The sequence below is a fragment of the Coregonus lavaretus genome (genome assembly GCF_964263955.1).
Source record: "Coregonus lavaretus genome assembly, chromosome: 11".
NCBI lineage: Eukaryota > Metazoa > Chordata > Actinopteri > Salmoniformes > Salmonidae > Coregonus > Coregonus lavaretus.
In genome coordinates, this window is record NC_139998.1 from 36614297 (window position 1) to 36641556 (window position 27260).

The window sequence follows — 27260 nt, forward strand, 5'->3', positions numbered from 1 at the left end:
ACTCCCAAAATGATAACTCTGTCCTCAAAACACATTAATGCAGGTTCTTTTTGAGAGTGCACACAGACCATTGTGAGAGTCTAATGTAGCTGGTACTGAATGGTTGTGCAGTACCTCAGATTGGCTATTCTGCAGCTGTGTGTGAATACTTCCATTTAATTATCTGTGAGTAGAACCAAGGATGATAGTGTTCAACAGTCCTCAAATGCATACATGCTGTCTTGCTCATGTGATTATAAAATATCTACATACTGTATGTTATATTGTACAGCGTCTATGGGCTAAAGGACATCAAGGATATTTTATTATCTGTGATTGAAATTAACTAACTACCCATTGTTTTCCTTATTGTTTGAAGGACACAGTATACATGCATTTTAGAATAATATACAAGTGCTGTAACTGCCAAAATAAAGGAGACCCCTTGAAGTATCAAAAAATATATATAAAAAAATGATTTGCTAAAAATGTTAATTTGGCCTTACTGCTGTTAGCCCATACAAATGCATTGAATAACAGATTCACTACATGGAACAACAGATAGTCACAAAAAAAATCTAAAGGCAGTTTGTTTTGAAGTGTATGTCCTAAATCTGAGAGATATAAGATTATTCAAATTTGTTTGTTTTTTACATGTATTTGACCCCTTATTTTTGGAACTACTGTAAACTGCCTCCAAATATACTTCCATTCATTTTTTTAACTGGTACCAGGGGACCTTCAGACGAGTCTTGTGAGGCCTGTGGGTACATGTTCATGAGGGTCTCACCTTTCCACAGAGGGGTCATGTTAGTGTGTAGCCCAAACTCTTCAGACACTACAGACGATGTTGTAAGAAGACCGATTTTCAGGATGTGTTATGGTCTGACAAACACCACTCTTGCTCTGTCACCTTTTACCGCAGATGCGGAAATTCGACCTCAGCGGATGCGGTGGATTGAGATGCATCCACTGCAAAAAACTGATATCTCTAGCTTAAACTGACGGATTTTCAAGGGAATGTTTTTATTATGCTAATTCGATTTATGCGGGGTCGTGGAAATTCACTCTAGGGGGTTTTAATAGGGCATTGGGCCACCACGCGCCTGAACAGCTTCAATGCACCTTGGCATAGATTCTACAAGTGTCTGGAACTCTGTTGGAGGGATGCGACACCATTCTTCCACAAGAAATTCCATAATTTGGTGTTTTGTTGATGGTGGTGGAAAACGCTGTCTCAGGCGCCTCTTCGGGATCTCCTATAAGTGGCATATGGCTGACATCATTTTCATGCTCATCAAACCATTCGGTGACCACTCGTGCCCTGTGGATGGGGGCATTGTCATCCTATGGGGGCATAGCTATGGTAGCCAAAATAATGGACTGCCCAGCATTTCTATACATAACCCTAAGCATGATGATATGTTAATTGCATAATTAACTCAAGACCCACACCTTTGTGGAAGCACCTGCTTTCAATATACTTTGTATCCCTCATTTACTCAAGTGTTTCCATTATTTTGTTAGTTACATGTATATCTTCATATAGTATAGAGCCAACTCCTTTGGTGTTTGGCATCACAACAATGATAGGAGTTGGTTATACAGCACACACAGATCTGGGACCAGTCTGTAAGCACTGGTTTTACATGTCAAACCAGTCTGTGTTTGACATGTGCAGCCTTGTATGATCATGTGAGTGTGCAGTGCAGTGTGAATCTAACATGCTCTGATCTCTTTTGCCTCTAACCTGCCTTCTCCTGCTGGGACCTGTGGATGTTGATGCCTTTGCTAGCTTATTGTGAGTACACATCTGATTAGACATCTGGCCAAACCATATTCTCATCTCAATCTATCTGCTCATACACGCACTTCACTCAAATCAATCATGTTTTGATGTCAATGGGACGTTTGCTTGGAAGATTTTGCCTTATTTGAATACATATGTAATGAATACACAATCCATATTGTTGGAGAAATACAGTCAGTTATCATTTAGCATTGACAGTTTGCTAATTACTACTTGTTGTACTTTATTGTGTGTGACTCCAGGTGATGTCATCAGGCATGGAGGATGACCACATCTTCCATATGACTGGGTTGGGTGCAGATCAGGACCCCAAGGGGGTGTTCACCATCAACAGGCTGACTGGAGAGGTGTCCGTTAGCCAAGAGCTGGACAGAGAGGCCATCAATTCCTACACGGTGAGTACCCTGCCCTACCACACACAGCAGAAAGAAGAAAGAAACACCACCATTTTGATTCCATCAGCTGATGCTTATCCGTTTATGTACAACAAAAATGGACGAAACATAAAATGAGATATTCACAGTAGAGGTGTTTAGGTTTCAGCTGCAGACTTTGATGCCATATCTAGACTGCATATTTCTGGCAGAATCTGTCTGAGAGAAAATTGTATCAAATTCTCTCATGGGTGACTTGACTCTATCAGTCAGAAGTTAGAGCTTTGTGACAAAAGAGTCATAAAGAGACTGTGAGAATCTAGTTTAGCCTAGTGCCTCTGGGGTTAGCATTGCCTTGGGAAAGAGTGAGGAGCGGAGGGAGCCAGCAGGCCCAGGTGGGTTCAAATCAGACACAGCCAAGCACATCACTTGACATTTACATCTCCCTCCTCAGCTCTCCCCAGCTACACACTCAGACATGCACGCACACACAAAAGCGTGCCCACACAGACACACACACAAGCATGCATGCACGCACACATAAACACACACACAGATTTCCAATCTCAGTCCCCACTGGCAATCATGCACGCATCAAAGGCTGCCATTTCACTTCAGTTACATTTCGATTAAGGAGTGTGACTGCATCCACCTGCGTAAGTTTGTGTAAGGGGCTGTTTGCCTGTTTAGTTGTCTGTGTTTGATGTTTATCATGTATCAGTGGTTTAAAGAATTGTGTGTGGGTGTTGACTTTTACATTGAAAGGTGATGTTCATGGTTGTTACTAGTTGCTTACATACATTACCAGTATGAAAATGTATGCACTCACTAACTGTAAGTCACTCTGGATAAGAGCGTCTGCTAAATGACTAAAATGTAAAATGTATGACCTGTTGCCGTTATAGGCTTGGTGCTGGGATGGCTGTTGTACTGTTAGTCACATTAGATCCAGAAAAAACATAGCTACAAGGATGGCATGCAATTACGCTGTCTCTCCCCCTTGGTCTGCTATACTAATTTCCTGTCCATATGTATTCAGAATTTGGAAATGAGTCATGGTGGACTGACTCCCAGGACTTTTCTCGAACATACACACACACAGGCAGGAACATACACACACACACACAGACACACACAAACACACCCACACAAAGTGGCTTCAGCAATGGAGCACTCTTCACCTAATTCCGTGGTACCTGGGCAAAATAACTGCATTTCCAGCTAATCCCGGCAACAGCATCACATCAGGAATAATTACATGGCTGCTAATTCAGCCCACAGGCTGACACACACACACACACACACACACACACACAGGCCAGAGGTCTCTGTGTGAGGTTAGACTCACTGGACTATGTCCTCTTGCCAATCATTCGTCTATACAGGCTGTAACCACAGGCTGTTTACCAGAGTCCACAACAGCATTCTGTCCCCCCCCCCCCCCCCTCTCTCTCTGTCTCTCGCTCTCTCTATCTCTCTCTCTCTCTCTCTCTCTCTCTCTCTCTCTCTCTCTCCCTCTCTGTCTCTCTGTCTCTCTCTCCCCCTCTCTTTCTCTTTCTCTCTGTCAATCTCTCTTTCTCTCTGTCAATCTCTCTCGTTATCTCTGTCTCTCTCTCTGTCTCTCTCTCTCTGTGTCTCTCTCTGTGTGTCTCTCTCTTTCTCTTTCTATCTCTCTCTCTTTCGCTCTCTCGTTCTCTCAATTCAATTCAATTTAAGGGGCTTTATTGGCATGGGAAACATATGTTTACATTGCCAAAGCAAGTAAAATAGATGATTAAAAGAAAGTGAATTAAACAATTAAAACAATTTACCGTAAACATTACACTCACAAAAGTTCAAAAATAATAAAGACATTTCAAGTGTCATATGTCTATATACGGTGTCGTAATGATATGCAAATAGTTAAAGTACAAAAAGGAAAATAAATAAACATAAATATAAGTTGTATTTACAATGGTGTTTGTTCTTCACTGGTTGCCCTTATCTTGTGGCAACAGGTCATAAATCTTGCTGCTGTGATTGCAAACTGTGGTATTTCCCCCAATAGATATGGGAGTTTATCCAAATTGGATTTGTTTTCAAATTCTTTGTGGGTCTGTGTAATCTGAGGGAAATATGTGTCTCTAATATGGTCATACATTTGGCAGGAAGTTAGGAAGTGCAGCTCAGTTTCTACCTCATTGTTTGGGCAGTGTGCACATGTCTGTCTTCTTTAGAGAGCCAGGTCTGCCTACAGCGGCCTTTCTCAATAGCAAGGCTATGCTCACTGAGTCTGTATGTAGTCAAAGATTTTCTTAATTGTGGGTGAGTCACAGTAGTCAGGTATTCTGCCACTGTGTACTCTCTGTTTAGGGCCATTCTAGTTTGCTCTGTTGTTTTGTAAATTCTTTCCAATGTGTCAAGTAGTTATCTTTTTGTTTTCTCATGATTTGGTGGGTTCTAATTGTGTTGCGGTCCTGGGGCTCTGTGGGGTCTCTCTCTCTCTCTCTCTCTCTCTCTCTCTCTCTCTCTCTCTCTCTCTCTCTCTCTCTCTCTCTCTCTCTCTCTCTCTCTCTCTCTCTCTCTCTCTCTCTCTCTCTCTCTCTCTCTCTCTCTCTCTCTCTCTCTCTCTCTCTCTCTCTCTCTCTCTCTCTCTCTCTCTCTCTCTCTCTCTCTCTGCATGCTGGGAGTGTTTGGTGCATGCTGGGAATTGTTTGAGTGAGTGCTAAGTGCGAGTGTTGTGTAGAGTTAGATATCCTGGGTTTTCCTTTTCTTGGTGATATCCTTTTTTTTCTTCTTCTATGCATGATTAAGGTTATTGTTTCTATTTTATTGTTGTGGTAGAATTAAGTATATTGTTTTTCGTGTCGAAATTACGCTGATTTTGGTGGGGATGGCGGCCCGAATGGGGATGCCGTCCCTGTCACTTCGGCACGGCTTTAGGTGTGTTACTGAAGCTACTGTCACGGTGGAGGAGGTTCTGGTTGCCGTAGGAGAGAAGGTAGGATATGAGAATGTTGCTTATGCGTCACGGATGAATAAAGCGGTGGTGGTATTTCTTAAAGAAGAGCGCCTTGTTGATCGTATGGTTGAGCATGGCGTACTTCTTAAAGGAATGTTTATTCAAGTTACGCCGCTTTTTTCTCCGTCAACAAGGGTAACGATTTCAAATGTACCGCCATTTATTCCAAATGAGCTATTGGAGCGCGAGTTATTGCGCTTTGGGAAGTTTGCAAGTTCAATTAAGGTTGACCCATTGGGTTGCAAACACCCGGCGTTGAAACAGGTTATGTCGTTTCGGCGACAGGTGTTTATGTTTTTGGACTCACCGGTACAGACTTTGGAGTTATCGTTTAAAGTCAAGTATGACAATAGACTGTATATGGCTTATGCTAGTACGGGTAGTCAACGGTGTTTTGAGTGTGGGGATGTTGGTCATAAGCGACATGCTTGCCCGAAAAGGGAGAAGGCAGAGGGAGGGGCGCAGGTGGTCCTCATAAAGCCTGGGCCCACTGATGTAGGGAGAGGTGGGCTGACAGCGGTAGAGCAGCCACAAGCATCTGTTGCTGAGGAACAAGTTGTCCGTGTTGAGGGCACAGAGTTGCAACTTGTACCAGAGGGAAATGTTATGCAGCAGAAACATATTGTTGTAGAAGGTAAGGATGGATCTGAAGGGCCATTTCCTCAGACTGGTGAGGAGGTGCCCAGTACGAGTGCTGTGGTACAGGAGGGGGTTCATGTGGAGCTAATCTCCCAAGTAGTGGAGGAGATGCCCACTACAAGTAATGGGTTACAGGAGAGGGTTCATGTGGAGCTAATATCCCAGGTAGTGGAGGAGATGCCCACTATGAGTGCTGGGGTACAGGGGGGGGGGGGGTTCATGTGAAGCTAGGTTCCCAGGTAGTGGAGGAGATGCCCACTACGAGTAATGGGGTTCAGGTGGGGCTAGTCTCCCAGGTAGTGGAGGAGATGCCCACTACGAGTAATGGGGTTCAGGTGGGGCTAGTCTCCCAGGTAGTGGAGGAGATGCCTGGTACGAGTGATGGGGTGCAAGTGGGGAGTGTTGAAAGGGATGTGGTAGAGGGGAGTCAGTGGTCTGTGGCCTCAGTTGAGGAGGATCAGGAGAAGGATATGGATATCGCTCTTGATATGATATCAGCTGGTGAGGACTCAATTTACGATCTAGAGGAGGTAAATGGGTTTCTTGATCAGACTTTTGGGAAATCTGTCAAATTGGCAGATTATTTTGATGTTGATAAATTTGTGAGGTCAGCTGTGATGTTACAGAAGACAGTGGGGTTAGACCAGTTGAGTGAGAAGAAGCGGTTTCGCTTGAGGAAATGTGTTACTGCTGTTGCAGCAGCAAAAGGTGGTGGGAAACGTGGTTAAGAGAACATTTAAATAATGATGATGATTATGCCTCATAGGGTGTTCTATTCTCTTTGTCTGGTTTCTCTGTGGTATCTTCTGCTTTTCCTTTTCATTTGACTGGGGTATGTGGTGGGAGGGGCAGCATATACTCAGTCATGGTACTAATTTCAGTGCTGGGGTGGCAATCTTGTTTTCTTCAGGCTTAGGGGTGACTGTGGTATCTACAACAGAGATTGTTAAGGGTCGGGTTTAATTGGTCAAGGTGGATGTTATGGGGTTTTTGTTTGTTTTTTTGAATGTTTATGCTCCTAATGAGGGTACAGAGCGTATTGTTGGTTTTGATAAAATAAAGGAAACCTTAAGACAGTGTGACCAAGAGGGGTGTATGGTTTTAGGGGGGGACTGGAACTGTACAGTGGATTTTACAATTGATCGCACCGCTGAAGAACCTCACCTGCGGTCAGCAATTTGTCTGTCTGGTCTATTAACTGAGTTTGAGCTTTCTGATGTGTGGAGAGTAAGGAATGCAAAAGTTAGGCAGTACACTTGGCTAAAAGTTAATGAAGGTCATGTCAGTGCAGCAAGGTTAGACAGGTTGTATGTATCTGAACAATACTGTAGTAGGGTTGGAAGGTGTGACATTACTCCTGTGGGTTTCTCTGATCACCATATTGTCACTGTTGATATTCACTTGTCCTGTCCACGAAGGTCATCATCTTATTGGTATTTTAATGTTAAATTGTTACATGATGTCATGTTTTGTGAAAGGTTTTTGTTGTTTTGGGAAAAATGGAGGGTTACAAAAGGGAATTTTGAGTCTTTGAGACAATGGTGGGAGGTTGGGAAGGCCCAAATACGATTATTTTGTCAACAGTATACTGCTCTGTCTCGAATTGAAGTTAAAGAGACTATCAGGGCCCTTGAACAGGACATCAAATCTATTGAATTGAAGTTGCTCACTCAGAATGACCCCGGACTAGTCATGAACTTACAGGACAAGAAACATGAACTGAGGTCGTTTCTTCATGAAAGAGTGAAGGGTGCCTTGATTAGGTCTCGTTTCGCTTCCCTCAAGGATATGGATGCTCCTAGTGCTTTTTTTAAAACCTAGGACAGTCGACATTGCAACGTAAACAGATGGTCTGCCTTCGTCTCCCTGATGGGAAGGTGACCACGGATGACAGTGAAATGCGTCAACATGCCGTGGATTTCTATTCTGCCCTCTATAAGGCGGAGGATTGTGACTCTCTGTGTACTGAACAGTTGTTACACGGTCTTCCTCAATTGGGACCCGAGCAAAGAGTCGCATTGGACTCTGACATTACACTGCAAGAGCTGTCCACAGCAGTTATGCAGCTCTCAACAGGCCGAGCCCCTGGCATTGATGGTTTACCATCTGAGTTTTATAAGCACTTTTGGGGGTCTATTGGGGAGGATTTTTATGAAGTGGTGTGTGAATCTTTTCATGAGGGCTCTCTTCCTGTATCTTGTCAACGTGCGGTACTTTCACTGTTGCCAAAAAAGGGGGATTTGGCTCTCATAAAAAATTGGAGACCTGTTGCTTTGCTGTGTGCAGAATATAAAATTGTTTCTAAATGTCTCTCAAACAGGTTGAAAGAGTATCTGGGATTGTTGGTCCACAAGGACCAGTCCTACTGCGTACCTGATCGCTCTATTGTTGACAACTTGTTTCTAATAAGAGATGTTTTAGACATTTGTAAACTGTCTGATGTAAATGTGGGTTTACTTTCTTTGGATCAGGAGAAGGCTTTTGATCGTGTGGACCACCAGTACTTGTTTAAAATAATGAAAGCCTTTGGGGTCGGGGATGTTTTTTTGTCGTGGATGAATTTACTGTATGCTGGGGCCTCGTGTATGGTGAAGGTGGGGGGTGGTTTGAGTTGCCCCATCCCTGTCCAAAGGGGCATCATGCAGGGATGCCCAATTTCAGGGCAGTTATATAGTCTGGCGATTGAACCAATGCTTTGTTTTTTAAGAGCGAGGCTTACTGGTTTCTCTGTGCCAGGGGTTATGAAGGGTCCCACGATAGCACTGTCTGCGTATGCAGATGACGTGACAGTTTTTATTACAGGGGGTGAGGATGTTAAGGTTCTCTCAAACGCTTTAAAGGTGTATGAGGGGGCCTCCTCAGCTAGAGTCAATTGGGGAAAGAGTGAAGCGCTGTGGGCAGGCCAGCTTCAGATGGGGTCCGCTCCACGGTTACCAGGGGGGCTTCAGTGGGGCAGAGATGGGATGAAGACTTTGGGGGTTTTTCTAGGCTCCGAAGTCTTTCAGAAAAAGAACTGGGAGGGTGTAGTGGAGAAAGTGTGTGCCAGACTGTCAAGATGGAAATGGGTGCTGCCCCAGCTGTCTTATAGGGGAAGGGTACTGGTAGCTAATAATCTTGCTGCCTCTACCCTGTGGCACAGACTAATGATTTTGCAGCCACCAAAGGGTCTGATACAAGAGCTTCAGAGGACCCTTGTCAATTTCTTCTGGTCTGGACAACATTGGATTAAAGCTTCAGCCCTGTACCTGCCACTGTGCGAGGGTGTGCAAGGCCTGGTGGACATTTCTTCCAGGATCATGGCTTTCCGGCTTCAAGCAGCCCAGAGACTGTTGTACAGTGATGGTTCTAGCTGGGTTGACACAGCCTACACATTGATGAGGAGAGCGGGCTGTTTGGGCTTAGACAAGCACCTTTTCCTCTTAAAGCTGGAGGGGGGTGAGTTGCCTGGCCTGACTCCATTTTATGAGTCTGTTATGCATGCTTGGAGAGTTCTGGTCAAGTCCCGTAAGGCCTGCACGCCACCAGGGATGTGGCTTCTTGAAGATCCTCTTTTTCACAACACTGCCATCCAGTCCCGTGTTCTGGGTTCAGCTAGCCTACGTTCATGCCTGTTAGGCGTGGGGTGTACTAAGCTGGGTCATCTGATGCGGAACCGGAATAGGTCGTTGGAGGAGCTGGGAGAAAGAGCGGGGATCCGATCGTCTCGCCTACTGAGGAAGGTCGTCGCTGAGGTCTGTGACTCCTAGCCAGTACTTCATCTGCAGTATGTGACTGACACTTCCAATTTTGATCGGTGGAAGAAGGGTCTGGATTATGTGTTCCCTGAACTGATTGTTAGTGCTGCGGCGGGGGCATTCGAGGAGGACGTGGGGATGCTGCTTTCCTTCGATACCCCGGAGCTGGGGGAGTTCAAGGAGGTGGGAAAGAAGGCCATGTACAGAATATGTGTAAAGGTGTCCCATGCCTCTTCCCTGGAAGGGGTGAAATCGACGAGGTGGGCGGGTGTGCTTGGTCCAGGTGCCTCCCCAAAAGGCTGTTGGCGATCATTATACAAACTGCCTATTGATAAGAGGACAGCTGACCTCCAATGGAGGATAATACATGGAGCCATAGCCACCAACATGCATCTGGTACACCTGGATCCTACTGTTGGGGAGGAGTGTCCATTCTGTGCTGAGCCTGAAACTCTGGCACATCTGTTTTTACAGTGTCCCAGGTTGGTCGGGATGATTGACCTGATCACTAATTGGTTCTCAACGTTGGGAGAGGTTTTCTCTTCTCCACTGTATATATTTGGGCCAAAGTACAGGTTTAGCCAAAAAGGTGTAGTTGTGTTGCTTAATTTTGTGTTAGGGGGCAGCAAAATTAGCAATATGGAAGACCCGAAAGAACAGTATTCGGGGACAGGGGTCTGTGGATGTGGTGGGAATGCTGGAGGGAATGTTGGCAGCGAGAATAAGGGTTGAGTTTGCCTATTATAAACTTGTCAACAATATTGATATTTTTATGAGTATATGGGGTATTCAGAGGCTGTTGTGTTTAGTAACTGTGGAGGAGGAATTGGAGTTGTGTTTTTAATTGATGTGTAACTACGGTTTTGTATGAGTATTTATTGTGTGGTGGGCTCCCAGACCCAATAAATATGATTTAAAACTCAAAACTCTCTCTCTCTCTCTCTCTCTCTCTCTCTCTCTCTCTCTGTCTCTGTCTCTGTCTCTGTCTCTGTCTCTGTCTCTGTCTCTGTCTCTGTCTCTGTCTCTCTCTCTCTCTCTCAATTCAATTCAATTTCAATTCAATTTTCAATTCAATTTAATGTCTTTATTGGCATGGGAAATGTATTTCAACATTGCCAAAGCAAGTGAAGTAGATAGTAAACACAAGTGACATAAACAATAAAAATGTAGAGTAAACATTACGCTCAGAAGTTCCAAAAGAATAAAGACATTTCAAATGTCATAGCATGTATATACAGTTTAGCCAAATACATTGAAACTTAGTTTTTCACAATTCCTGACATTTAATCCTAGTAAAAATTCCCTGTCTTAGGTCAGTTAGGATCACCACTTTATTTTAAGAATGTGAAATGTCAGAATAAGAGTATAGAGAATTATTTATTTCAGCTTTAATTTCTTTCATCTCATTGCCAGTGGGTCAGAAGTTTACATACACTCAATTAGTATTTGGTAGCATTGCCTTTTAAATTGTTTAACTTGGGTCAAACGTTTCAGGTAGCCTTCCACAAGCTTCCCACAGTAAATTGGGTGAATTTTGGCAAATTCCTCCTGACAGAGCTGGTGTAACTGAGTCAGGTTTGTAGACCTCCTTGCTCGCACACGCTTTTTCAGTTCTGCCCACAGATTTGCTATAGGATTGAGGTCAGGGCTTTGTGATGGCCACTTCAATACCTTGACTTTGTTGTCCTTAAGCCATTTTGCCACAACTTTGGAAGCATGCTTGGGGTCATTTTCCATTTGGAAGACCCATTTGCGACCAAGCTTTAACTTCCTGACTGATGTCTTGAGATGTTGCTTCAATATATCCACATAAATTTCCTTCCACATGATGCCATCTATTTTGTGAAGTGCACCAGTCCCTCCTGCAGCAAAGCACCCCCACAGCATGATGCTGCCACCCCCGTGCTTCACGTTTGGGAGGTTGGTCTTCGGCCTGCAAGCCTTCCCCTTTTTCCTCCAAACATAACAATGGTCATTATGGCCAAACAGTTCTATTTTTGTTTCATCAGACCAGAGGACATTTCTCCAAAAAGTATGATCTTTGTCCCCATGTGCAGTTGCAAACCGTAGTCTGGCTTTTTATGGTGGTTTTGGAGCAGTGGCTTCTTCCTTGCTGAGCGGCCTTTCAGGTTATGTTGATATAGGACTCGTTTTACTGTGGATATAGATACTTTTGTACCTGTTTCCTCCAGCATCTTCACAAGGTCCTTTGCTGTTGTTCTAGGATTGATTTGCACCAAACTACGTTCATCTCTGGGATACAGAGCGCGTCTCCTTCCTTAGCGGTATGACGGCTGCGTGGTCCCATGGTGTTTATACTTGCGTACTATTGTTTGTACAGATGAACGTGGTACCTTCAGGCGTTTGGAAATTGCTCCCAAGGATGAACCAGACTTGTGGAGGTCTACCATTTTTTTTCTGAGGTCTTGGCTGATTTGTTTTGATTTTCCCATGATGTCAAGCAAAGAGGTACTGAGTTTGAAGGTAGGCCTTGAAATACATCCATAGGTACACCTCCAGTTGACTCAAATTATGTCAATTAGCCTATCAGAAGCTTCTAAAGCCATGACATCATTTTTACTTGTGTCATGCACAAAGTAGATGTCCTAACCGACTTGCCAAAATTATAGTTTGTTAAAAATAAATTTGTGGAGTGGTTGTGGAGGAAGCCAGCACCGCTCCTCTGGGCCGTACCCCTCCCAGTCGATGAGATACTGAAGACGCCCTGCCCGACGCCTCGAATCCAGGACTTCACGAACAGAGTATGCCGGACCTCTCTCGATGTCCACAGGAGGAGGCGGGGCGTCACTAGGTCCAGCCTCAGTGAGGGGACCATGACCACTGGCCTGAGGAGAGACACATGAAAAGTCAGGTTAATGCGGTAATCAGCAGGGAGTTGCAAACGGTATGTTACCTCATTAACCCTCCCCAGGACTTTAAACAGCCCCATAAACCACAGACTCAGCTTCCGGCAGGGCAAGCGGAGGGCAGGTTCCGGGTGGAGAGCCAGACCTGGTCGCCTGGAGAGAAAACAGGTGCCTCACTGCGGTGGCGGTCGGCCTGTTCCTTGTGCCAACACACCGCCCGCTGGAGACGAGTGTGCACAGCGTTCCAGATCTCCTCAGCGCGCCGAAACCACTAGTCCACCGCAGGGGCCTCGGTCTGGCTCGGATGCCAAGGAGCCAGGGCCGGCTGCCAGGGCCGGACATCCCTAGTCAAGGTGGGCCACCAGTACTTCTCAGTCAGGCAGGCGATGGTACGGCCTATCCCAGGATGACCCGACACAGGCGCTGTGTGCTCTCAGGAAAGGAGGCGGTCCCGCACACCCGTGGGCACGTAGGTGCGGTTCTCCGGGCACTGTGCAGGTGCGGGTTCCATACGCAGGGCCTGCCGTATGTTGGCGTCCATGTTCCACACCACTGGTGTGATGATACAGAATGGAGGGATGACGGGGGTCTCCTCTTCCTGCCTCTCCTCTGCCTTGGTTTGGAGCAGGGGAATTCCCTGGCTTGTCACCTCCTTGCCTATTAGTGGATAGAGGGCAGGTCGAGGAGAAATGACCCCTTTCATAGGAGCAGAGGCCCAGATTCCTCCTTCTCCTACGCTCTGCCTCGGGCAAACGTGCAGAGTACACCTCCATCGGAACTGGCCATGGAGCAGGTGTAGCCATGGGCTCCGGATTCCACGAAGGTCTTCGTCTGGACAGCAGGAGATTCCCCAACCGGATCGCCGAGCCGGTCGAGTGACAGGTTGTCAGCACGGCAGGCTAACTCCATCTGTACCTCCTCCTGCAGTCCGCTGCAGAACACGTCGGCTCTGGTCACCTCGTTCCAGCCGGCAAGAGCACAATACACGGTACTCATGAGACCAACGGACATGGGACAATAATCGACAAGGACAATGGGGAACAGAGGGCACATAAGTATGGAAAATAAGTATTTGGTCACCTACAAACAAGCAAGATTTCTGGCTCTCACAGACCTGTAACTTCTTCTTTAAGAGGCTCCTCTGTCCTCCACTCGTTACCTGTATTAATGGCACCTGTTTGAACTTGTTATCAGTATAAAAGACACCTGTCCACAACATCAAACAGTCACACTCCAAACTCCACTATGGCCAAGACCAAAGAGCTGTCAAAGGACACCAGAAACAAAATTGTAGACCTGCACCAGGCTGGGAAGACTGAATCTGCAATAGGTAAGCAGCTTGGTTTGAAGAAATCAACTGTGGGAGCAATTATTAGGAAATGGAAAACATACAAGACCACTGATAATCTCCCTCGATCTGGGGCTCCACGCAAGATCTCACCCCGTGGGGTCAAAATGATCACAAGAACGGTGAGCAAAAATCCCAGAACCACACGGGGGGACCTAGTGAATGACCTGCAGAGAGCTGGGACCAAAGTAACAAAGCCTACCATCAGTAACACACTACGCCGCCAGGGACTGAAATCCTGCAGTGCCAGACGTGTCCCCCTGCTTAAGCCAGTACATGTCCAGGCCCGTCTGAAGTTTGCTAGAGTGCATTTGGATGATCCAGAAGAGGATTGGGAGAATGTCATATGGTCAGATGAAACCAAAATATAACTTTTTGGTAAAAACTCAACTCGTCGTGTTTGGAGGACAAAGAATGCTGAGTTGCATCCAAAGAACACCATACCTACTGTGAAGCATGGGGGTGGAAACATCATGCTTTGGGGCTGTTTTTCTGCAAAGGGACCAGGACGACTGATCCGTGTAAAGGAAAGAATGAATGGGGCCATGTACCGTGAGATTTTGAGTGAAAACCTCCTTCCATCAGCAAGGGCATTGAAGATGAAACGTGGCTGGGTCTTTCAGCATGACAATGATCCCAAACACACCGCCCGGGCAACGAAGGAGTAGCTTCGTAAGAAGCATTTCAAGGTCCTGGAGTGGCCTAGCCAGTCTCCAGATCTCAACCCTATAGAAAATCTTTGGAGGGAGTTGAAAGTCTGTGTTGCCCAGCGACAGCCCCAAAACATCACTGCTCTAGAGGAGATCTGCATGGAGGAATGGGCCAAAATACCAGCAACAGTGTGTGAAAACCTTGTGAAGACTTACAGAAAACGTTTGACCTGTGTCATTGCCAACAAAGGGTATATAACAAAGTATTGAGAAACTTTTGTTATTGACCAAATACTTATTTTCCACCATAATTTGCAAATAAATTCATTAAAAATCCTACAATGTGATTTTCAGGATTTTTTTTCTTCTCATTTTGTCTGTCATAGTTGACGTGTACCTATGATGAAAATTACAGGCCTCTCTCATCTTTTTAAGTGGGAGAACTTGCACAATTGGTGGCTGACTAAATACTTTTTTCCCCACTGTATATACACATACTAATTAGGGGGAATGGGAACCAGGTGTGCGTAATGATTCATGTCAGTGACGCCTAGAAAGCCGGTGACGTAGACCTCCGGAACTTGTGAACAGAATGAACAGCAGTACCGGGGGGATCTGTGACAGCCATCTGTAAATACGAATACAATTATTAAATTGCGAGCCTAGTTGGTTTAGCCACAGAAAAAGACAGCAACCTTCCCGCTAGCCATGATTGGCTGAGATAATGAGTGGGCTGGACATGCCGAGAGATGAGTTCGGATTGGTCTGCCATGTAGCACGCTTCTGTCTATAACATGAGCTGGTCAGTATGTGTAGGTAATCCTTTCTAACACGGCTTTTTTGAAAGATATCACGTAGTAGAACTGCATACGTTTTGCTCTCCACTTTCTGGAGGACCGAGTTTTGAAATCAGTGGAATTAGAGTATGATGGCGTTTGATTGCAGAAATGCAGATGGAGTCGAAAAGAGAACACACACAAGGCTGTTGTATAAACACCTGTCTCCGGATTACATCTGCAAACTAAGGGCAACCATGGCATCCACAACAGAGAGGGAGAAGCATCCATCGATGTATATGGGTAAGATTTAGATATTACACGTTTCTAATTTTGTCAGAAAGTCGTTTTCATTTCAAGTTAAAGTGTACTGTTAGCTAGCTAGCTAATGTTAGCTGGCTGATTCGCTAGCTAACGTTACGTGTATGATCTGTGTAGTTACAGTGGGGAGAACAAGTATTTGATACACTGCCGATTTTGCAGGTTTTCCTACTTACAAAGCATGTAGAGGTCTGTAATTTGTATCATAGGTACACTTCAACTGTGAGAGATGGAATCTAAAACAAAAATCCAGAAAATCACATTGTATGATTTTTAAGTAATTAATTTGCATTTTATTGCATGACATAAGTATTTGATCACCTACCAACCAGTAAGAATTCCGGCTCTCACAGACCTGTTAGTTTTTCTTTAAAAGAAGCCCTCCTGTTCTCCACTCATTACCTGTATTAACTGCACCTGTTGAACTCGTTACCTGTATAAAAGACACCTGTCCACACATTCAATCAAACAGACTCCAACCTCTCCACAATGGCCAAGACCAGAGAGCTGTGTAAGGACATCAGGGATAAAATTGTAGACCTGCACAAGGCTGGGATGGGCTACAGGACAATAGGCAAGCAGCTTGGTGAGAAGGCAACAACTGTTGGCGCAATTATTAGAAAATAGAAGAAGTTCAAGATGACGGTCAATCACCCTCGGTCTGGGGCTCCATGCAAGATCTCACCTTGTGGGGCATCAATGATCATGAGGAAGGTGAGGGATCAGCCCAGAACTACACGGCAGGACCTGGTCAATGACCTGAAGAGAGCTGGGACCACAGTCTCAAAGAAAACCATTAGTAACATACTACGCCGTCATGGATTCAAATCCTGCAGCGCACGCAAGGTCCCCCTGCTCAAGCCAGCGCATGTCCAGGCCCGTCTGAAGTTTGCCAATGACCATCTGGATGATCCAGAGGAGGAATGGGAGAAGGTCATGTGGTCTGATGAGACAAAAATAGAGCTTTTTGGTCTAAACTCCACTCGCTGTGTTTGGAGGAAGAAGAAGGATGAGTACAACCCCAAGAACACCATCCCAACCATGAAGCATGGAGGTGGAAACATCATTCTTTGAGGATGCTTTTCTGCAAAGGGGACAGGACGACTGCACCGTATTGAGGGGAATATGGATGGGGCCATGTATCGCGAGATCTTGGCCAACAACCTCCTTCCCTCAGTAAGAGCATTGAAGATGGGTCGTGGCTGGGTCTTCCAGCATGACAACGATCCGAAACACACAGCCAGGGCAACTAAGGAGTGGCTCCGTAAGAAGCATCTCAAGGTCCTGGAGTGGCCTAGCCAGTCTCCAGACCTGAACCCAATAGAAAATCTTTGGAGGGAGCTGAAAGTCTGTATTGCCCAGCGACAGCCCCGAAACCTGAAGGATCTGGAGAAAATCTGTATGGAGGAGTGGGCCAAAATCCCTGCTCCAGTGTGTGCAAACCTGGTCAAGACCTACAGGAAACGTATGATCTCTGTAATTGCAAACAAAGGTTTCTGTACCAAATATTAAGTTCTGCTTTCTGATGTATCAAATACTTACGTCATGCAATAAAATGCAAATTATTTTCTTAAAAATCATACAATGTCATTTTCTGGATTTTTGTTTTACATTCCGTCTCTCACAGTTGAAGTGTACCTGTGATAAAAATTACAGACCTCTACATGCTTTGTAAGTAGGAAAACCTGCAAAATCGGCAGTGTATCAAATACTTGTTCTCCCCACTGTATATTATTCGTATCTCATAGCCATTTGCATTCCTAGTTATAGCCTAATGTTAGCTAGCTAATATTGAACCTGGTTGGTTAGCTACCTGCAGATTCATGCAGGGTAGTAACGTTATGAGTTGGGATTATAGTTAATTGTTTAGCTATCTAGCTACATGTCGAAAAAATGACTCCACTATGCAAGTAACAATTTCAATAGAATGGTCATGATGTCACTGCGACAACTGTCGATAGACATAGCTGGTAAATTCGCTCTGGCTATCTACTCCGATGTCAGAGCACTCTCGTCTGAGTGTGCCAGAGCGCAGAATAACTGACCAATTTACGAACGCTCAACACCCGTTGAATATGGCCGGTGTCAATAAACGTTGGCAAAAAAGCGTTGCAGTCACCAATGCTCTGGATAACATAAAAACAGCCTAACCAGCTCTGCTAGGGCGAGTAAAATGGTCAGAGTGAGCTGTTCTCTCATTTGTGTCTGGAAGTAGCTAGCAAGCTAGCCAACGTTAGCCAGTTAGCGTGGGTGCTTGACTGCTGTTGTTAGGTCAGAACGCTCAAATCAACCCTACTCCTCGGCCAGAGTGTCCAGTGTGCTCTCTGAGTGCTCCGAGAGTGAAACGCTCTGAATTTACGAACGGATAATCTGACAACGCTCTGAGTTTACGAACGCCCAGAGCGCACTCTGAGCACACTCTGGCACTCCAGATTAGATTTAAGAACACACCCGTAGTATAAACCAGCCTTTAGTCTTGAAATCTTTTTTTTTTTAGTACATATGTGACCAACCGCCTCGATTCGGTCTAATGTAGCAAAGTTTGAAATGGTGTTTTTTGCTTTGGATAAAAGTAGAAACTCAGAGCTAGAACATGGTATATCATACACTGCAGTTGAGGAACAATGGGAAAGTAATTCTGCTTTGAAAGTTGATAAACTTGTAAACCGACTTTTGAGAAAATGGCCCTTGAATGTTTTGGTATACCTACTGGAGAGATCTTCTTTATCTACACCCATTCAACATCGTTCACAACCTCTTAAGCCCCACCCATCTCTTTAAGGATTCAAATGTGAGGCCATGTGCTAAACAGAGTGAGTAGTTTAGTAAACAACCAAACATTTCAAGACTAAAAGAGGTAAAAGTAGTAGCCAACAATACTCCAGGTAACAATACACTACAGTGCATTTGGAATGTATTCAGACCCCTTCACTTGTTCCACATTTTATTACGTTACAGCCTTATTCTAAAATTGATTAAATAAAAATGTTCCTCATCAATTTACACACAATACCACTGTAATACCCTTGCTAAAACCAAGTATAGAGTTTATTTGTTATAATTAATTGGTATTAGATTTAAAAGGTGATCGAATAGCTCCTGATTTGTAATGTCGTTAATGCATTTCTTTTGAAGCAATGTTTCAAAAATGTACAAGTGAATAGGTTGGTTTACTTTTAAGTTTAAGTTTCCCACATATCTTGTTAAAGTTTTGACCAATGAGGAAGCTTGTTAAGTTGTGGCCAATGGGAGAGTGGACTGGTTGCTGGGAAAAGAAAAGAGAGGGAAAAGGTTGAAAGAAGGGAGAGGAGAGACGTTAGTGGGGTTGGTGAAGGAAAAATGACTAAAGGAAACAATAAAGAGAGAACAAAACCATACCTACAGAGTTTTGAAGGGAAATCCTGATTTTATTTCTATAAGAGAGTGTTATTATTTCGTTAAGAAAGACCTAGTGGAGACTGAAGCTGCCGTCGCATTGTGGAGACATTCGACATCCTAGAGGTTAGCCTAGCATCATGCGAGACTTGGCGAGAATTGCTTGTGACGATCAACGAGTTCGGGTTTCCACGGGATGTCTGTTGCTGCTATGGAGTACTGGCTGCATTGATAGCTATGTTCGCTGTGGATCTTGTGAGGACACCTGCACGGAACTGCTATACTTTGCTGAGGCATTATCTACAAGTAGTGAGTAACTACAAATGTGGGGTGGACTTCGGGACTTTATGTATATCGTAATTTTTTTTAGCTCCAACACGTGCCCAGGGTTTAAGCAAACTTGCAAATAATTTGGACATGGGTTGTGAAAAATCATTGGGTTTTATTATTTTTATTTATTTTGATGTGATACATTGAAAATGTGATAATATAGATCTTGAACCTTATGTCTGTTGTATTGGTGGAGTCATTTACTGTTTCAGTTTCATTTAATGCATGGGAAAGCATATCCTTATAATAATAACAAAGTCTATAATCATTTTATCTGAAGTTAATACCCTATTTGTCATTCACCCTAGGAAGTTTACAATAGGGATTCTTATTGGAGATGTCCTTCTCACCTAATATCCCATGCTGTTCAGATATTCTAAGTAAGGTAATATCGTGAGAGTCAAATTCGAGCCTGGTGAGAGGGTTACATTTTTGGGGGCTCGTCCGGGATCTTTGTTATTGTTGATGGAATATTTTTGACTCCCCATTTAACAATTTTGAATTGAAATGTTGGATTTTCTTCTGACATTGCTGTATAGGCAAAAACCTACAACATGGATGTTGAAGAGATTGTTACCTGGTGTAGAGAGAAACAGCTAGCTACTAATCGTGCAGTTGTCCTTAGCAGTGTTACAGATGATGTGTCTGATGAGGTTCTACTGGAAAGCTGACTTGTGTTAAGGCTTTTGGTCAAATTAGACTGCGTGGTCGTTGTTCTTATTCAGCTGGTATAAAGCAGTATGTTTTGGTAGAGATATTAAACAACCTTAACGAAATAGCTGTGCCAAGTGTTGTTGGGATACCTGGAGAGTTGGGTCCCTGGCCTGTACATGTAGTTTCACAAGTCACATCTCCTGTTGAAAGAGAGGGTGAAGATTTTCAGGCGAAGCTGTCATCCTTTCTGAGATATGAAGGGAAGACTGTGGCTGATGTTAAAGGCCTGGTAAGTCCCTCTGGTGCTGACCTCAACGCTGAACTGGTTACTGCCATAAGTTCACTGGTAGAGAAATGCAACAATGTGCCATCTGAGACTCAGAGTTACCGTAAGCTACGTATGTTCTCAGGTGTGAAGTCCACTCCTAGTGGAGAGGAAGAGTAGGACGCATGGGCTGAGCAAACCACCCATTTTCTAGAGGAACGGCAGTGCACCGACAATGTGAAAAAACAGATAATAACAGAAAGTCTTAAAGGGCCTGCTGCTGACATTGTGAGGTTCTTCAAGACCGGAAACCCCCATGCTACAGCGATCGAATACATGAAGGCTCTAGAAACCGCATTTGGTACCACCGAAAGTGCACCTGATCTCATGGTAAGGTTCAGAAACACATTCCAGAGTGAAGGAGAGAAGCTTTCAGCTTACCTGTTGAGACTTGACAAATTGCTGCACACTGTATATCGAAAAGGAGGCATTGAGCTGTCAGAGATGAATCGCACAGGCATTGGCCAAGTAGTGAGAGGTGCATCCCTCACATGACATGGTTGCGCTTCATATTCGCATGACCTATAAGCTGCGTGATCCACCAACCTTTACTGAGCTGCTGCAGGAAGTAAGGGAGGAGGAGGACATGAATCAAGACAGGAACACAACGAAGAGTGTTGTGAAGTCATCAGCTGTTGCTCCTGTTGCTACAGTTTGCAAAGAATGTAATACTGATATAGAAGTGCTGAGAAAAGAGCTAAAAGGTTTGAAAATTGAAATGACACGTCTCAAGTCTGCTAACATCACAGCAGCTCACTCTGACACACAAAGGTCAGATGTTGCATTTAAAAGCAAAATGAAAAGGGTAAATCCATCACAAGAACAGACACAGGCCGACAGAAACCCTGGAGTGTTCTGTTATAGATGTGGAGAAGATGGCCATTACAAGAGAAACTATGAAGGTGAAGAGAACTTGAGGAAAGTCAATACACGCCTGATCAAACAAAAATGGTCTATGGGAAACTACAGAGGGACCCAGTAAAGGAGCGGCCTGATGTCCCGGTGAAGATACGTTCCACAAAGTGACACAAGTATGAAGACATGAAAGACATGCTACCTACAGGTTTAGTTGGCCCAAGTTCTGTCGTTTCTGTACATATTGAAGGTGTCTATGCTAAGGCTTTACTAGATAGTGGTTCTCAGATTACTCTACTTTACAGATCCTTTTATGACAAGTACCTGACACATTTGCCATTGATTCCTATAGGAAACTTAGAGATATGAGGCCTTAGCTCTGAGCAGTATCCATATGATGGCTATTTGTCGCTCAAGCTTGAGTTCTCGGGATCGGTTGTGAGCGTAGCAGAGACCATTGAAGCACTTGTGTTGGTATGTCCAGATCCGGCCATGAAAGGTGACGTGTCTATTCTGGTCGGTACAAATACAGCTGAAGTAAAGAGACTTATGACTGCTTGCAGAGAAAAGGAAGGTGAAGGTTTCCTTAGCACACTACAAGTTCATCCTGCTATCAAGGAGGCATATGAGAGGATGAGAGAAAGCTCAACTGATGATGACGAGAAGAGAGGAACGGTCTGGTTCGCACAGACAAAACCGGTCACCCTGCCACCTGATAGGCAGGCGAGAGTTACTGGAATTCCAAAGTTTCCTGGGATACCTTCTACTCAAACCCTTCTGGTAGAGTGTCCTGAAGAACCCCGGTTTCCTGAAGAACTACTAGTGAGGCCTGAAATCCAGACGGTTGCAGTTGTGTCGTCTAGAATAATCACCCTTACTGTCAGGAATGTCTCGACATTGGAGATCACCCTGAAACGAGGTATGCCTATTGCTCATCTGTTTCCTGTAGATGTTGCTCCTGGTGTTCCATTGAAAAGTAAGCAGGATTCATCTGAGAAGTTGACGTCTTCTTCATTCAACTTTGGAGATTCTCCAGTGCCTGAGGGATGGAAGAAGAGGTTATGTGAAAAGATGATGGAACGGAAAGAAGTGTTCTCAGCACATGAGTTTGATGTGGGTTGTTCAAAGAGTAGTCACCACACCATCAGAGTTACTGAAGACAAACCATTTAGGGAGAGATCTCGCCACTTGGCTCCAGCTGATGTTGAAGATGTAAGGAAGCATCTAAATACCTTGAAAAGTTCTGGGATCATATCTGAGCCGAGAAGCCCCTATGCATCTCCTATTGTGGTGGAGAGGAAAAAGAATGGCACCATACGCATGTGTGTTGATTACAGGACCCTCAACAAGTGCACTGTTCCCAACCAGTACACAGTCCCACGTGTGGAGGATGCTCTGACATGTTTGAGTGGGAGCAAATGGTTCAGTGTGTTAGATCTCAGAAGCGGATACTATCAAATCCCAATGGGTGACACAGATAAAGAGAAGACTGCATTTATCTGTCCAGTTGGATTTTACCAATTTGAGAGGATGCCACAGGGTGTGTCCGGAGCACCTGCAACATTTCAACGTGTTATGGAACAGACAGTTGGAGACATGAATCTACTCTAAGTTCTTGTTTACCTCGACAACTTAATCGTGTTTGGAAGGACGCTGGAAGAACACGAGCAGAGGTTGCTCAAGGTGTTGGACCGCTTGAAAAGTGAAGGCCTAAAACTGTCACTTGACAAGTGTCAGTTTTGCCGCACATCTGTCAACTATGTTGGACATACAGTGGGGAAAAAAGGATTTAGTCAGCCACCAATTGTGCAAGTTCTCCCACTTAAAAATATGAGAGAGGCCTGTAATTTTCATCATAGGTACACGTCAACTATGACAGACAAAATTAGATTTTTTCTCTCCAGAAAATCACATTGTAGGATTTTTTATGAATTTATTTGCAAATTATAGTGGAAAATAAGCATTTGGTCAGTAACAAAAGTTTCTCAATACTTTGTTATATACCCTTTGTTGGCAATGACACAGGTCAAACGTTTTCTGTAAGTCTTCACAAGGTTTTCACACACTGTTGCTGGTATTTTGGCCCATTCCTCCATGCAGATCTCCTCTAGAGCAGTGATGTTTTGGGGCTATCGCTGGGCAACACGGACTTTCAACTCCCTCCAAAGATTTTCTATGGGGTTGAGATCTGGAGACTGGCTAGGCCACTCCAGGACCTTGAAATGCTTCTTACGAAGCCACTCCTTCGTTGCCCGGGCGGTGTGTTTGGGATCATTGTCATGCTGAAAGACCCAGCCACGTTTCATCTTCAATGCCCTTGCTGATGGAAGGAGGTTTTCACTCAAAATCTAACGATACATGGCCTGGTCCCTTTGCAGAAAAACAGCCCCAAAGCATGATGTTTCCACCCCCATGCTTCACAGTAGGTATGGTGTTCTTTGGATGCAACTCAGCATTCTTTGTCCTCCAAACACGACGAGTTGAGTTTTTACCAAAAAGTTATATTTTGGTTTCATCTGACCATATGACATTCTCCCAATCCTCTTCTGGATCATCCAAATGCACTCTAGCAAACTTCAGACAGGCCTGGACATGTACTGGCTTAAGCAGGGGGACACATCTGTCACTGCAGGATTTGAGTCCCTGGCGGCGTAGTGTGTTACTGATGGTAGGCTTTGTTACTTTGGTCCCAGCTCTCTGCATGTCATTCACTAGGTCCCCCCGTGTGGTTCTGGGATTTTTGCTCACCGTTCTTGTGATCATTTTGACCCCACGGGGTGAGATCTTGCGTGGAGCCCCAGATCGAGGGAGATTATCAGTGTCTTCCATTTCCTAATAATTGCTCCCACAGTTGATTTCTTCAAACCAAACTGCTTACCTATTGCATATTCAGTCTTCCCAGCCTGGTGCAGGTCTACAATTTTGTTTCCGGTGTCCTTTGACAGCTCTTTGGTCTTGGCCATAGTGGAGTTTGGAGTGTGACTGTTTGATGTTGTGGACAGGTGTCTTTTATACTGATAACAAGTTCAAACAGGTGCCATTAATACAGGTAACGAGTGGAGGACAGAGGAGCCTCTTAAAGAAGAAGTTACAGGTCTGTAAGAGCCAGAAATCTTGCTTGTTTGTAGGTGACCAAATACTTATTTTCCACCATAATTTGCAAATAAATTCATTAAAAATCCTACAATGTGATTTTCTGGAGAAAAAAAATCTCAATTTGTCTGTCATAGTTGACGTGTACCTATGATGAAAATTACAGGCCTCTCTCATCTTTTTAAGTGGGAGAACTTGCACAATTGGTGGCTGACTAAATACTTTTTTTCCCCACTGTATCATATCCCAGAATGGAGTGGCCACAGACCCATCAAAGATTGAAGCTGTCACCACATGGCCAAGGCCTGAAACTGTGACTGCTCTGCGTTCTTTCCTAGGATTCTGTGGATATTACAGGAGATTTGTGAAAGACTACTCTAAAGTGAATTACCCCCTGAATCAGCTCTTATGTGGATATCTTCCTGCAGGCAAGAATGGGAGAAAGTCCAAGGAAGAGGTGAAAGCCTACATCAACTCCTCAGAACCATTTGGATCAAGGTGGAATGAGAAGTGTGAATTGGCATTCGAGACATTAAAGGAAAGCCTCACAAAAGCTCCTGTGTTGGCTTTTGATGATCCTCAGTTGCCATACGTTCTACATGTAGATGCTAGCCGCGAAGGGTTAGGTGGAGTACTGTACCAAGATCAAGGTGAGGGTCTGCGTGCTGTGGCATTTGTGAGTCGAAGCCTGACCGCTTCTGAACGTAACTACCCAGCTCACAAGTTAGAGTTTATTGCGTTAAAGTGGGCCGTGGTTGATAAACTTCATGATTACCTGTATGGGGTCAAGTTCGAGGTTAGAACAGACAACAACCCATTGACATATGTCCTCACGTCCGCAAAACTGGATGCCACTGGTCATCGTTGGCTGGCTGCGTTGTCTACCTATGACTTTAGTCTCAAGTACAGGCCCGGCAGGCAGAACATAGATGCCGATGCTTTATCTCGCCGCCCTCATCAGCAATATGCAGTGGAACAAGATTGGAGAGACATTCCTGCATCCGGTGTTAGAGCCATGTGCCAGATGTCTAATGTTGTTAGAATAACTCCTGGATCATCTCATAGTAGACTGATTGATCAGTTGGGAGCCTCTATGCATGCTGTGCCTCAAGCATACTGTAACCTGAGCATGCTGATGTCTAACATACCCAGATTGAGCACTATCGAACTTTCTGCATCGCAACAAGAAGACTCTTGCTTAGGAGAGATGTGGGTTGCTCTTAATAAACATGATATCACCAGGGTGACCAAGACCAAACATCCACTCATCTCTTTGCTTCTGAGAGAGTGGGAGAAGCTAAAGATGGAAGATGGAGTTATGTACAGGATCACACATCCGCCAAACAAGACTCGTCGTGCTCAGTTTATTCTTCCAGAGAAGTTCAGAACTATGGTTCTCATGTCACTGCATGATGACTCAGGTCATTTAGGATTTGACAAGACATATGGACTTGTCAGAGACCGGTTCTACTGGCCACGCATGAAAATGGAAGTAGAAGAGTACTGTAAGTCCTGTGCTCGCTGTGTACAGAGACACTTCCAAAGATAGTTGCTCCGCTTGGTCATATGCAAAGTGATGGACCTATGGACCTTGTATGTATGGATTTCCTGTCCATTGAGCCTGACTCCAGTAACACAGTGAATGTTCTGGTCATTATGGATCATTACACGAGATACGCTCAAGCTTTTCCTACGAAGGATCAGAAAGCATCCACGGTCGCCAAGGTATTGTGGGTGAGGTACTTCATCCATAGTGATCAAGGTAGAGATTTTGAGAGTCGACTCATCCATGAGCTACTGAATATGCTTGGGATGGAGAAGTCAAGGACAACACCATATCATCCTCAGGGAGATCCGCAACCCGAGAGATTCAACCGAACCTTGTTGAACATGCTTGGAACTCTTGATCCTACATGAAAGAACAAATGGAGTCAGTATGTTGGGCATCTAGTGCACTCATATAACTGTAGTCGGAATGAAGCGACTGGCTATTCGCCATATTTTTTTATGTTTGGACGTGAAGCTAGATTGCCTGTTGATATTTGTTTTGGAGTCTCGAGTGATAGCTCTTCAGAGAGAACTTACCTCAAGTATGTATCTGATATGAAGAAACAGTTACAAGCTACTTACAAACTTGCTGAGAGCACTGCTGGAAAGCAAAACCAAGAAAACAAACAGCGATATGATAAGAAGATTCGCTACACGCAACTTATGCCTGGAGACAGAGTCCTCATACGGAATCTAGGACTGAAAGGAAAACATAAGCTGGCATATCGCTGGGCCTCTACGCCATATGTGGTGGAAAGTCAGATGTCAAACTTACCTGTGTTTCGTTTGAAGCCTGAAATTGGAGCTGGACCCATTAAGATTTTTCAGCGGAATCACCTGCTACCACTGGGGCAGAAAGTGCGCATAGAACCTGTGGTTAACATAGAACCAACACCTGGTAGAAGAACCCTGCAAAGAAGGAGGAAGAGAAAGGGAAATGAAAAGTTGCCTGGAAACTGTACTCGTTGGAATGATGAGAAAGTTGAAGAGGTTGAGAATCCAGAAGATGAGAATGATTTTGACTCAGAAGATGAGGACATCGGAGTATGGTATGAAGTGTCAAATACAAACTGTATAAGCCGAGAAGTGGAAGAGATGTCGGAACCATTTAGCTTGGACTTAGACATAGTCTGGAATCAAATGACAGGGGAACCTGAAAGAGCAGACCAAGTTCTGGAAGTAAAAGAGTCCAGTCAAGAAGCTGAAGTTGCAACTGGAGTTGAAGCAGATGATAATGAGGCATCTAACTCAGTTGAAGAGATTCCAGAAGAGGAACGAGAAGTTCAGGGAGAAGTGGAAACTTCTGAGGAAATGGAAGGACCGGGGATAAGAAGATCTCAGAGAGTAAAGAAAGCTCCTGTATTGCTTACCTATGATAAACCTGGAGTTCCAAGTATAGCCCCAGTTGTCAGATATTGTTCCACACTGTACAAGTGGATCGGATAAGGAAACACAAATGTATCTCCTTTTCAATTATCTAAAAAGTTTTGTCTCAGCTGTAGGTTGTAGTTAAGAGTTGACACGTTTACTTGTTATTACATTTCACTTATGTTTAGTCATGAGGACATGCCAATTTTGGTG

At 44.4% G+C, this 27260-nt stretch overlaps 1 protein-coding gene across 1 annotated transcript in view; it reads left to right on the plus strand.

Annotated features, from left to right (window-relative positions):
- The window catches only part of LOC311137532 (cadherin-13-like), a gene marked incomplete at both ends in the record, with an annotated part of 523767 nt that overhangs the window by 179359 nt on the left and 317148 nt on the right, over positions 1-27260 (plus strand). The window contains one exon of the mRNA XM_084172059.1: positions 2032-2184. Coding sequence (XP_084028185.1) covers positions 2032-2184 — 153 coding nt within the window. The remainder of the gene's footprint in view (positions 1-2031; positions 2185-27260) is intronic.